The 13,417-nt window shown below is 42.2% G+C and overlaps 1 protein-coding gene across 1 annotated transcript; it reads right to left on the reverse strand.

The window, feature by feature from the left end:
- Positions 1 to 3,017: 3,017 nt before the first annotated feature.
- rp2 (RP2 activator of ARL3 GTPase) lies at positions 3,018 to 10,091 on the reverse strand. Its single transcript, XM_063467422.1, has 5 exons — positions 9,803 to 10,091; positions 5,872 to 6,540; positions 5,032 to 5,146; positions 4,205 to 4,290; positions 3,018 to 4,114 (listed from the first exon to the last, which is right to left on the reverse strand). Exons 1-5 carry the CDS (start codon positions 9,965 to 9,967, stop codon positions 4,031 to 4,033), a joined length of 1,119 nt encoding a protein of 372 aa, XP_063323492.1. The 5' UTR covers positions 9,968 to 10,091; the 3' UTR covers positions 3,018 to 4,030.
- Between the last annotated feature and the right edge of the window lie 3,326 nt (positions 10,092 to 13,417).

The following is a 13,417-nucleotide window of genomic DNA, read 5'->3' on the forward strand; positions in this document are numbered from 1 at the left end:
GCCTTCCTCGGAGTGGTGCTAACGCTGCATTACCGCCCCCAAGCGGTGGGAGTGTGAACCCCAGGCAGATTTTTGTTCGATAAAACGAGACTTTTGGAAAATAAAAAAGTCCGTTTGTGGCAGGGGTGGATCTAGAGGGGTGGCATTAGTTGGCATAGGGTGCCACTCTAAAATGATCTCTTGTCACCCCTAGTGCCACCCTAGTTTTGCATGTGACAGTGTTGTTTTTAAGTAAAAATAAGGTAGCATTAACACTTTGAGCCCAGCAACAATTAAAAATGAACATAAATCCTAAAACTGAATATATTGCACACACACACACCGTTAACAAATGGTTTTACCCATGGCGCAGACCGGCTTTATGTCTTGTTTTCACTAGTTTTCAGTAGATTTTGTAAACTTTATTGTTTATAAAATTTGTGCATACGTTTTCAAACTTGACAATTATTATTTGAATTTAAAGTTATAAAATAATTTACTAAACGTGTCTGTTTTTACAGTAAAAAAAATATATAACTACTACTAGGATTTTATGGTTTTTTTGTGTAATTTCAGATCAGTTGTGTTAATACAGTACGTCAGTGAAAAAATAACTCTAAATTCAGACACGTGAGGTTGGGCCGAAAATAATTATACCAAACAACACAAAAAAAATTTTTAAAGGTGAAATACAAATGTAAAACCAAAAGTAGTAAAAAATGGCCAATTATAATTTGGACCTCAGAGTGTTAAACCAGCAAATCATGGAAAATTAGGTTCAAATTTCTCTTCATCACGGTGCAGATTTCTGACATTTTGTGTAAATTTAAGTAACAATTTGATTTTTTCTAACAAAAAAAGTGTGAAACGTAAGTTAGATATGTGTTTGCAAATAAAACGGCCCCATGTTGTGTAACTTTCTGGATTTTATACTTATTGGGCTACATATTTATTTATTATACAAGCTATACAGGACATCAAAATTCACGTTTTATGTAACTGAAATGTTTAATTATGTGGGCTACAGAAAATAATGAAGTTATTGACTATATTTATTTGAAACATGTATACTTAATGCATTTGAATCATTTTAACCATATGTAACACCTGCATATGTGTTTTAAAAAGGCTTTGATTTTGCCACCCCAATTGATTTCCATGCCAGCCTAAGAAAATTTCTCTTGATCCGCCCCTGGTTTGTGGGTCTTTCAGTGTGAGTGGGTAGGGGGCACAGTCCATTTATCAGTCTCACAGTGCAAAGAATTCATCCAGCATCTATTATCCTACTGGCAGTCCTACGATCTTGTTGGGTTGTCGCTTCTCACGGGACTTCCAGCTGCTAAACCAGGATGTGAAGCTTAGCATCAGGATGTTTTCTGTTACACCTCTATAGAAGGCTGTGAGGCGAAGTGTTGGGAGTGAGTCCTGCTTTCCTGAATCTTCCGAGGGGGTGGCTTTTGTGCTTTTTGATGACTGCTATGGTGTTAGCGGAGAAGAACGGCTCATCAGCTAAGTGCACACCAAAGAACACTGCTGACCCTCTCCACAGCAGCACCATTTATGGTGAGGTCTGCGTGGTGATCTTAGCCAGACCTCCTGAAATCTGCACACCACTTCAAGCTTCTTCACGCGAACTCATTATTGTTAGTAATGAGAACAACCACTGTGGTGTCATCTCCAAACTTTGCAATGTGGTTGGTGCTGGATCTGTGTGAGCAGACTAAACAGCAGCGGGCTGAGAACACAGCCCTGAGGTGAGCCTGTGCTCATTGAAATGTTTTTGATGTGTGGTTGCTCACCTTCACTGTCTGCTGCCACTTTGTCAGGAAGCTGAGAACCTATTCACAGGTTGCAGTGTCCACAGAAACAACCATCAGCTTTTCCATCAGCCGCCTGGCGGTAGTATTGCTAGTTTGGTTGATGAAGCTCAGATGCACACAGAGTGATGCACTCTGGAGTGACTGCTGTCAAAAAATATTAATTGTTACATCTGTGCTGAGACTGGCTCTGACACACACCCTCCATACAGTAACAGTCACAGAGACTAAAATTAAAAGTGAAAAAAAAAAAAAGACGATAAAAGCTAAACTGAAACATGAAACCAGCTATGGAAACTAAACTGGAATTAAAAAACTAAATAAAAATAAAACTAGGCAGAAAATACAAAACTATAACTGCTGCCAACAAAACACAATAACGCCTGTCCTCTCAAATGCCTTCTTGTCCCTCCTTTGGGGGGCTCCATAGCTTCACCACCTCCGCTCGCTCCAGCTTCACTGAACCTCTGCTCTCAGACACATCAGTCAGGGTTTCCTGGGTTTTACAGTTAATCTGGAGATATTGGTCAACCCTCAGTAACACAGTGGAGACAGACCTGATTCATAAAATACTGACACCGTGTGTATGTATTCTCACTGGCCACTTCATTAGCTACACCTATTTATCTTCCCTTTAACACATGTATCTTATCAGCTCGGTGCATTTATGCATATAGACCTGATGAAGAAGAGCTGCTGAAGTTTAAAGTGAGCATCGGAACAATGAAGAAAGGTGACCTCAGCGACCGTGAGTGTTTCTAGGATTTTCCCACCAAGTGGTTGGAGTTTACAGAGAAAATATTGAGCAAGCAGCAGCGCTCTGGGAGGAAACGCCTCGTTGCGGTGGAACATGTGAGGCATGTTCCTAGCAGACTGTCCAACCTGGTACTACGTGTACCTAATAAAGTGACCAGTGAGTGTGTTTTGAATGTGCAGAAAGTTTCAGACATCAGAAGAAATCTCCCTGAAGCACATCAGAACTGATAAAGTCCAGGAAAAGAAGATGGTCATTAAAGCAAGGTGTGTTATAAACACTGACCTCTGACCTCTTTAGACTGACACTCACACACACACAAAAAGAGAACATGCTCTAAGCCCTGACCTCCATCAGCAGAAGCAGACTTAAACTGAAAAGAATGGTTGAAAACAAGATCTTTCAGCTTGTAATCTGATTTTTATAACAACATTACTTAACAGACTACAGCCTTGCAGCACAGGTACAACAAGTGTGCAAACACAGGTGATGTCCCTACATCACAGTCAGGGAGTAGTAACGCACCACACTAAGCCAGAACGCTGGACACTGAGTCAATGAGGACAGAAGCATGATCATAACCTCCCACTCATTTCTGACCTTCCTGTGATCGCCTAATGGGACCTGATCACAAACAACCCGACACACTTTAGCTTTTTGTGACCTTTAAAGCTCGTCATGGACACATGTTGTTGATCTGAGAAAGAGGAAGCAGAGAGCTTCCCTTATTCACTCTGAGACGCTGTGTTTGTGTAAAGTTGACTCCACAGAGTGTGTGCTGATGGCTTGAGACGATCATTGATCACATCAGGATCACCCAGTCTGTCAGCTCGGTCTGAAACAAAGTTGTTTTATTCTCGGAGTACAAAAGACGCCACACATAATGAATCTTTTACTAAACATCGGGATTGAAACCCTTCATGTTCCTATATAAAAACATCAGCAGAGTATAAAACAAATATTACAAATGTTGTTCTTTAAAAAACGATCACACAGAAGTGCCTACATCAGAAACACAGCTACTGTTCACACAGCGATCACTTAATCAGTCCAGCTTTGGCCTAACAATCATCAATACATCAGATACACACAGGAGTCTGTCATGTGAATCACTCACACTCCCTCTCTCTCTCTCACACTCCCTCTCTCTAACACAGACTCAAACACACACAGACCCTGGTCAGACACACAAAGAGGGCTTGGCTCTCTCGGGCAGTGTGAGCATCCCTCGTGCAGCAGCTTGAACTACAGTCAGGTTACAGGTTCAGCACAGAGCTACATTCACAATGAAGCAACATCACCGAGTACATTCGGAGCGATATAAATATTCACAGCTATAAGCAATAAAGGTGCAGCGGGGTTCCTGACCCAAGCTCATCACGCGCTCCTTCACCTCCTCTACTCTTTAAGGACAGAAGGACCATCAGTTTAGTCTGAGCTGGACGGCGTGGAGGGCGGAGTCACCGTGACATCACATCACCTACAAGCCCATCTGCATGTCGGCGAAATTGAAGAAGTTGTCGACGTCTTGAGACGACGTGTTTTTGTTGTCGGAGACAAAAAGCTGCAAGACAAAAAAATAGCAGTAAATGTGACATCTTCGAAAACGCATAGTGAAGCCATAAGGATCGGGCCGGGACCGCGCTGCGCTCACCTTCGTCCCGCTGAACACCTCACTGGCAATGTTCCTGCATGCTTCAACAACTCCGTCCCCGTTCATCTCAAGGGCAATGACGGGGCCTTCAGGGAAAACACGACAGTCAAACCTTTAGGACACCGACAGCACCACCGCCCCATCTCCACCTGTGAGTCAGCCTGATACAAACATAACTTCCCCCTTCATAACAATTGTTTTTATAAGTCGCCTGTCTGCATTGTTAGATGCATGGCCTCTTTGACTGACAGGTGGACAGCTGTCTGCTAGCTTCACCTGAACTGGACCTGTGGACTGTGTTTGTGCTTTTGGAACCTTTTGGAGCATTTTTATTTGCCATCACGTTACCAATAACATGGCTGCTGTGAGGTCACAGTAGTGACAGAGCGTCCAACAAGGCTGAACTCCAACTTTGCTAAGTCAAATTACAGAATTTCGATTGGATGTTACTGATTAGCAGGTATCTATGTCAGACTGATATACTTGTACAGTCTGTGGACAAGCATTAGCTCCACCCTCTCACCTGAATATGGTCACTTGTAGAAACAAACAGTAACCTTTAGATGCTAAAATGTGCAGTCCAAAACCACCAGGTGACATCACTGAAGTCATGTCAATCTTTTACATACAGTTTATGACCAGGAGTGTTATAATACAACTTGACGTAAATGGCTGTATCTGTTCAGGTGTTTTACCTGCTGTCCCCCAAATATGTAATAAATGAATGAGAGTGTGATTACAAATATCACACACTGACTGACACACACCCTCTGGTCAGTACGAAAGAGCTCCTGATCAGCTGATCAGTAAGGAAGGAGCGAGTTTACCTTTGGTGATCCACTCCGTGAGGTCATCCGCGTCCCTCTGAAACACTCGCTTCACGTCTTCCGGCCGCATCGACACTTCTTTCGTCTGGATCAGCACAAAGCCTTTAGCGTTCGCCTGACCACATCGGAGAGAGGTTAAAGAGGTTAAAGTTCGCAGTGACACTTTAAAGAACCGTCAGTGAGCATGCTCAGATTCAGAGCATGTCCCGCATGCCTGAGTGCTGGAGTCACACAAGTTTCAACATAGCGAGCAGAGCACTGAGGACTGAGTCATCACCTTGCTGTCAACCTCAAGAACCGGAACTGAAAGAATTCAGAGCAGTAAAAACATTTCTGAGACGAGGAAGCAAGTCGGTGTCAGGAGCGTGACCGAGCGGGTTTATCGTACATGCCTTCGTTTGCTCAGCTGTACGGCCTTCGGCAACTCATTTCATCTACCTGAGGACAGGTGCCGATGGCGAGTGTCCATAGCTAGAGGTTCTAATAATCAGCTCAGTGTGTATGAATAGCAATCCTCGATGCCCAAAAGCTCAGAACACTCCATTTATCTCAGCTTTCTGCTCTTGGATCTGTGTGACGTCACAGAGAGCGGAGAGATGAGCTGTAAATGAGCCGTTCACTGAACTGAACTGTGACTCATGCTAAGCTACTCTATTGTATACATTCTGTTGTACATTATTAAATACTGTATAATCTAAAATCAAATAAAGCCGCCAACAGAAGTAAAGAGTGTACTGAGCTGTCTGTATGACACACCTGTGTGTTTGAGAGATTTAAAGGATCGCATCATTAACAAGTAAACTTCACTTTTTTGCAATTCAGAGCTGGCGATGGACTCACTTCGTCAATGAGCTTGCGGGCATTTGCAGTAGTGTACTCTCCAGCGAAAAAGACAAAGAGGCAGGACTCCTCGCTGTCCTTGCACCTCCCACCTTTTGTCAGTGGCACGATGCTTCGCGCGGGGTCGGCGGAGACTCGCACTGACTTGAAATCGGACTCAGGGTCTGGTGCCGGAACGAAATCCAGAACGGGTGAATCCTCTGGCATCAGGCTCCAGTTGGTCTCCCCGGACACGGGTGTGAAGTCGTGGATGTTGCTCCAGTTGTTGTTGAAGATGCTCAGCCCTGCGTCCTTGAAGTGGAAAGCGAGCTCGGGGTAGTAGTACTGGAAGCAGCCGAACTTCATCCCCGTGGACGACTCGATGATGGGCTGGGTGGCACAGCACAGGAACACCTCCATCTTTTTACAGTCTCGTGTGCGGAACTGCTGACATGCCACCACACACTTGATGTCTTTGCAGTCCCTGAAAAACACGCTGCCTTTGACGGGCCCCAGAACGATGCGGCAGTTCACGCAGTCGTCGATGGTTATGGTCGCCGAGTGATCGAACACATAGATGTTGCAGTTCTCGCACTCCTGGATGACGAACTGCTGACCATTCAGTTTGCCGGGCAGACGGCCCACTGTCACGTCTTTGAGGCCGGTCAGCATGTAGTCCTTCGGGTCCACCTGTGCAGAGAGAACAGAGGATTCAAACACTGTTCACACTCTTACGGATGCACAGAGACACCATTTTTAACCCTTCTGTGACCATTAAAGATCCGAAAGCAAAGTCTGAGAGTTAAAAACACGCTGCTAACAGATGTGTGGGAATCAACTGGACCAGAAGTACTACTTTATTTCACGTTGTGTCATCTTTGGCATTTGTGTCATATTCAACTAAAGAACGATGATGTGTTTCTGCAGCAGGCTGCTGCTAACCAGTGTTGGGCAAGTTACTTTGAAAAAGTAATTAATTTTAGTTACTAGTTACTTCTTCAAAAAAGTAACTGAATTTTAAAATTTAAAATTCTAAAAGTACTTAATTACTTGAAAAGTAACTACTGCGTTACTTTAAAAAAAAAAAAAAAGTTTAACCATGGGGTCCAGGGTATAATTGGCCATTTTTAACTACTTTTGATTTTCCCTCTATATTTCACCTTTAAAAACTATTTACTTTGCCTTGCTTGGTCATTCTTTTCAGCACAAGCTCATGTGTCTGAATTTACAGTTATGTTTTCATTTTGACATACTGTATTAACACAGTTGATCTAAAATCAGACAAAAAACATAAAATCCAAGTAGAAAAATTTATATTTTTTTACTGTAACAACCACAAACATGTTTATTGAATCATATTTCATAACTTTAAATAAAAATATAAATTGTCAATTTTAAAATCATACGCACAAGTTTTGCAAACAACAAAGTTACTTGCAGCCATTTACCTTTTACCCTTTTTAAAATAACCATTTCAAACTATTTACATAACAATCAGGTGTTCTGCATTCAATAAGATGCCACACAAATTATTTGTACCACTCCAAAAAATAATTTCTGTCCACTATAAAGGAGAACATCACAGCCTGATACCTGCAGGTCTGAAAGCAGGAGGTGTATCTCTCCTCCTGTTTTCATTCAGCAGTCGCCTCATTGTTCTGACACACAACACAAAACTATCCACAACACCACACACTAACTACACAAGATAACACATTAACTACACACTCCAAACACGCTAAACGTCACAAATCTCTCACATCTCAAAACTCGCTCTCTTTTTCTCTCTCTTTCTCGCTGTCGCTCCTAAAACTTCCCCCTCTTCCTAAACAACCAAATGTCATGTTGCCATATCATTTTTTGATTGGTCGACATGGTGCATTTTTCACCAACACGAAAGGGGTGGGGTTTTTTTTTTATTTGTTTGTTTTTATTTTTTGGTCATAAGCAGAGAGTGCTTTCTAGCGCTGTCCTTAGACAGTAAACGTGATGAAACTATTCAGGAAAAATCACCGCGTATATCTTGTTTGGCCTATCAACACAATTTAAAAACTGGTATATATATCACCTTGTTGCTTTATCATCTTAAATTGGTAATGTGATTGGCTTACCACAACTACTTTATTCTTCCTCAGTCAAACAGCAGCACTCATGCAATTGTTTTGCCCCCTAGTTCCAGGTGTTGTACCAAAAAGTGATTGTCGGGCAGAAAGTGATTGCTGTCTGCGGGAGCGCGTGCAGCTGCTCAAAGCCGTAGTGCCCAGATTACTTACGTAGACAGCTACTTCCGTGCAACTGATATAAGGTGCGGTAAGCTGAAGACAGCTTTAACCGTCTGTTTGTTGAAAAATAGTAACGCGACTGCACCGCATTTTCTTGTTAGTAACGGTAACGGCGTTGTAACAATAGAAATAGTAATTAGTTAGATTACTCATTACTGAAAAAAGTAACGCCGTTACTTGTAACGCCGTTATTCCCATCACTGCTGCTAACAAAGAGCAGCACGCACAACCTAAAACTGGCTCCTTGCTCAACTGTGCGTGATGTTGAGACACGACGCTGGTTCATCAGCTTCTAAAGCATGCTTGTTTGATATATCTACACAAATATGTGTTTTTAGCTAATATCGGTCCCAAAACTCGAGCCTGTCACACATTCAGATGTCTGAGATGTGTGACTCTGACACCACATCCCTCTGAGCCTGCAGCAAACTGAAGCTGGTTTAAGGTTGGTGGATATTTTGGTTGTCACTTTTAAAGGTGTGACCTCCTGTGGGGTAACACCTCAGCTTTAATGTGTGAGCGGGGTGCACGTGAACCACATGCCGTTTGGTAGTAAATCTGATAATCAGATAACACCGGCTGCAGGAGGGAGGGGTGGGGGTGCCTGAGCCTTGCTGTCTTAGCTCGCTGCTCGGCTCACAGCGAACACGTGAAGCTGAATCTTTGGCTGGCGAACAGCAGGAAACACGTTTCCAGAACAACAGGAGCCCACGAAAGCACCGTCAGTGCAGATAACGTCACTATTATAATCAATGAGACTGACAAATATGTGACATCACAGGGATGATCATGTGACGATGTTTGGTGCTAGGCCCACACTTTTTTTATGCAGTGTCATTTGTTCCGATTATTCCGATTTTTTGTGTGTGTCACCACTTCTGTCCAAACAGGAAGTGACTTGGCAACTGAATGCCACAGACACTACGAGGATGGACACATTAAACTTTTCTCTATTTTGAGGAGAGAAAAGGAGACTACCAATGAGAGCAAAGATTATTGTTGATTAACATATGACCTGGAGCGTTACCTAGGCAACTGGAACTTTATAATGAGCTTTTGAGACGACGTGTTTTTACATTCTGATGTATTTATTCATCTCTTGCATATTCTGGTTTTTCCTAAATGAATATGTATACATAATGGAGCCGTTTTTATATATTGAAGCTTTTTGTTTGTGGGCTTGGTTTCATGACTTGCTGATCTCACTGTGTTATTTGCATTTTTAACTGTGGAGCTCCAGCTGGACCTGTGCACATTACACTTCTTATTCTTTATTTTGCTCAGTTGAGTTATTTTCCCTTTCATAAGGACATGGTATGGCATTTTATTTAGCATACACAGAGTTTATTGTTATTTTTTGATGAATTTATTTAAATCATGTGGCTTTTTTTATTTAGATGCATGCAAACTGAGTTCAAGTGTAACTTTTTTTCTTCTGCATTTTTAATTGTTGGGTTTATTATTCTGCTTTCAGCTTCGAGCTGCTGTCTTTAATTTTTTGTAGCTGTAACAGGTAACACATTCACACATTCACATCTGGCTGTTTTGGCTGTGAACAACGACAGGAACAGAAATGTCGGTGACCTGAGAGGGCTATTTCCGGCGTCTTTTGCCAGGTGTGATCTACCTGCGCTAAAGCCTGGCTGTGGGTGTGTCCCGGTGCTGCTTACCTTCTCTCGCTTGTCCCAGCTGTACTGCTTCGGAGCCTCCTCGCTGTTGTTGCCAAGGGGAACCGCGTTGCCCGTCGACGCAGTTTCGGCGGAGGTTGTGGTCGGCGCCCGTTCCTCTTTTTCCGGCGACTTTCTCTTGGATTTCTTGGAGAAGAAGCAGCCCATGGCGGCCTCAAAACGACGGGGCAAGCGGGAGCGGGTTTGTGGGCTCGGAGAACGCAGTTAATGCGGCCGAAGCTCTGGCTCGAACTCTTCGCTTGGCTCGGTATTTTTCAGCTTCCCGTTTCACGGCTTCGTTTCGCAACCAATCGAAACCCCGAGGGTCGCTGTGTCAGCCAATCACAGACGTGAGCACAGTGACGAAAGCACGCTCACAGGGGGCACGCTCACGAGACGTTTATGGACAAGTAGGAAAAAGGAGCTCGGAACCAGTCTAACACTGATTTATGTTTGCGAAACACGCACATGAAGAGTGTGGAAGGCCAGAAGCTCTAAAATGAAATATTTAATTAATTAAATAAATCATTACATGTGTTATTAATTAATTAAAATTGGAAATAAATTTTACACAATTTATTAAATGTTTTAGATGGAATGAATGGGCATTTAATTCGTAATTTATATATTAATTTATTAATTACATTGTTTCTACTCTGATTTGATGTTTTTTGTCACGGTGCAGATTTCTGACATTTTTTGTAAATTTAAGCATATAACAATTTGATTATTTGTAACAAAAGAGAGTGAAACTTCACTTAGACTTGTATTTCTAACCAAACCACGTTATGTTGTGTAGCCTTCTGGATTTTAAACTTATTATACAGGCTATACAGTATATAAAATCAAAATTCACATCTTTTATGTAACTGAAATGTTTAATTATCTGGGCTACAGAAAATAAGAAATTTACAGACTATGTTCATAAGAAACATGTTTGCACTTACTGTATTTTAACCATATATAATGCATATTACAGGATGTAACACCTGCATATGTGTAAAGAAATGACTGTGATTTTGCCACCCTAAGAAAATTTTTCTAGCTCCACATCTACACCTAAACAGAGGTGGGCAGCACCCACCCAGATCAAAACTAAAAACTCTTATTTTTACAGAGTACTGCAAAGGCAGCAGCAGTGACACCAGGCCACGCCCCTGAGGCTGCTTCCTTCACACCAGAAAGCAGCTTCCACAAACATATTATTGTGATGTAAATAATAAGCGCTGACATGAAAATCATGTAGTTCAAAGCTGCTGCTTTGAGGCCGCCATGTTTATGTGCTGAGGTCTAACTGTGCGCAACCAAAAACCACACACACACACACACACACACACACACACACACACACGCTCGCGACAGATTAGCCTGCAAGTTAAGCCACAGGCCACTGTAATTATAGGTAATTCTCCTCTCCCTGCTGAAGCCTCTCTCATTAATTGATCATTAATATACAAATTGTCATGACCACTGATCAAAGCCCATCAATGGCTCACTGGATCAAGTTCTGATCAGGTTCTGATACACTGTGGCTAAGCTCTTGCTCATCAGGGCTCATATCATTGTTGGGTTTTCTCTGTCTTATTGTAGGTCTTGACTTTACCATATAAAGCGCCTTGAATGTTTTTTTCTAAAACATCGCTATGTGGATAGATTTTAATTCCATGGATGAGCTGACATTGTTTAATGTGTCCACTTCACTTTCATCCACATGGGAGGAAGTGCCATGCTCTTTAGGCCTTGTGGTGTCATATTACTCCAGTTTATTGTGGTAATCTAGCAGTATGAGGTCAGCCGATGTCTTTGTAGCTCCTGTTCTGCCTGCAGCCTGCTGGAGCAGAGATGCTGGGAACCCTGTGCATCAGGAGGAATTATAGAAGTTCAGTTTCAGCATCACTCACACAAAAGCAGAAAGTCCAAGGAAACAGCTCCAGATTTCTCAGATAGCCGAGGAGTGACTACCTACTACTATAAGCTGTGTAGAATAATAATGAGCAGAATGATATAATCAAATATGCAAAGAAGGAGTAGGAGCCCTCCACTCCCACTCAAAAAACCAGGAAGATTGAAAATGAATAATATATGCACAATAATAATAAAAGAAAGTGCTGGATAAGATTAAAAAGGACACAAAAACCTGCTTTCTGATTGCTTGCTTGCTTGTTTGCTTCCTTAAAGGTGCTTTTCGCAGTGACCCTCTGCAGACGCTGACTGAAACTTTGACCACCAAGGGGCAGCGTCTGTAACATTTTCAGAGTGTGTTGCTACAATTGGAATGGCACTGTACTTGATGACATCACAACTCCAGAGTTTGTTTAATATTTGCAATGGAAATTACACATTATATAAAAAATTACATCCTGTCTACTAGGCTTCATACAGTTACACAGAAAGCACGGGAACAAATAAAAAACTGAAATAAACCAAACATTAACATTAACAATCAATGAAAGACTTGGATGCAAAAATTGTGATTGGCTGTTTTGGTCCCCAATCAGCTCGCTAGCTACTCCATTCTTGAAACACTGTCCAAAATGTAGCTAAATCCAGTGGAGTGGTTTGGTTTAAACTAGATTAAAACCAACAATGGTCTTAAAAATTATATATTTTAAAATAAAATAATTAAACATACTAACTGTAAATGGGTTGAGCTACACTATGGACAGTGTTTCCAGAATGCAGTAGCTAGCTAGCTGATTGGAGCCAATCACAATTTTTGCATAAAGTCTGTGATTGGTTGGTTTTGTGGCACATTTATAAAGGTGTACAGAAAGAGTTGAGCGTGCAGGGAGCAGAGATGTTGAGAGCCGGAGCGACACAAAGCAGGTCCACAGATGTCTGTGGACCTGCAGATGTCTGTCAGCTCACAGAGCAGAGATCTGGGCAAGAGCAAATGCCAAAAACTGAGTGAGAGGGGCTGTTGTGTATATGGATAATAGCAAACACTGAAATACATTTCTTGCATGCAGCAATAAATTTTGTTCACTCAAATTAAGCTTTTATTCACTCAAAATATTTTTTTTGTGTGTGTGCGTGTCTGTTTGTGGGCTGATTCGGAGCCTCAGCCCAGCCTGGCTCTTCTGCTGAGGCTGTCCTGCCTCAGCAAACATGGAGAATGATGACATGAACAAAGATCATCAGATAATGTGCAAATGTCTCTGATCACCTGCAGTGATTAGTCAGAAGGCCTGCTGGTGTGACACATCTGCACGGTCCCAGTGATGGAGGCCGTCCGTCCAGCGTGTCACTCATTGATATTTTTTCCTCAAAATGCAACATTTGTACTTGCAAAAATTATTTATGTGCGCTCACAATAGAGGCACAAAAATAACGCCATACCAGTCAGAAGTTCTCACCTGAAAATATCTTAAAAGTTTATTTTGTGTCAGATAGAGTCATATTTCAAACTTTTTAGCCACTCTCCTTTGCCATTTGAGTTTTGGATTAAATGCATTCTAGGACATTTGGCTCCAACAAGTCCACGCAAGTCACCACTGATGTATGCGCGATAGAATGGGCGGAGCTTGATGTGTACTTTGAATTGGAACAGTACTTTTTCTGCAACTGATGAGATATCGCAAGGCCACGAGAACGCAAGTACGCATGCTGAGAAACGGT

Source organism: Pelmatolapia mariae, linkage group LG23 (assembly GCF_036321145.2).
Source record: "Pelmatolapia mariae isolate MD_Pm_ZW linkage group LG23, Pm_UMD_F_2, whole genome shotgun sequence".
NCBI classification, from domain to species: domain Eukaryota; kingdom Metazoa; phylum Chordata; class Actinopteri; order Cichliformes; family Cichlidae; genus Pelmatolapia; species Pelmatolapia mariae.

Excerpts from the sequence above, each read along its gene's own strand:
- rp2 (XM_063467422.1), bottom strand. The coding sequence starts at position 9,967 with ATGGGCTGCTTCTTCTCCAAGAAATCCAAGAGAAAGTCGCCGGAAAAA. Across the intron at positions 4,291-5,031 it reads CACGGAGTGGATCACCAAAG|GCCCCGTCATTGCCCTTGAG; the intron begins GTAAACTCGCTC and ends TTTTCCCTGAAG. Across the intron at positions 4,115-4,204 it reads AGGTGTTCAGCGGGACGAAG|CTTTTTGTCTCCGACAACAA; the intron begins GTGAGCGCAGCG and ends TTTGTCTTGCAG.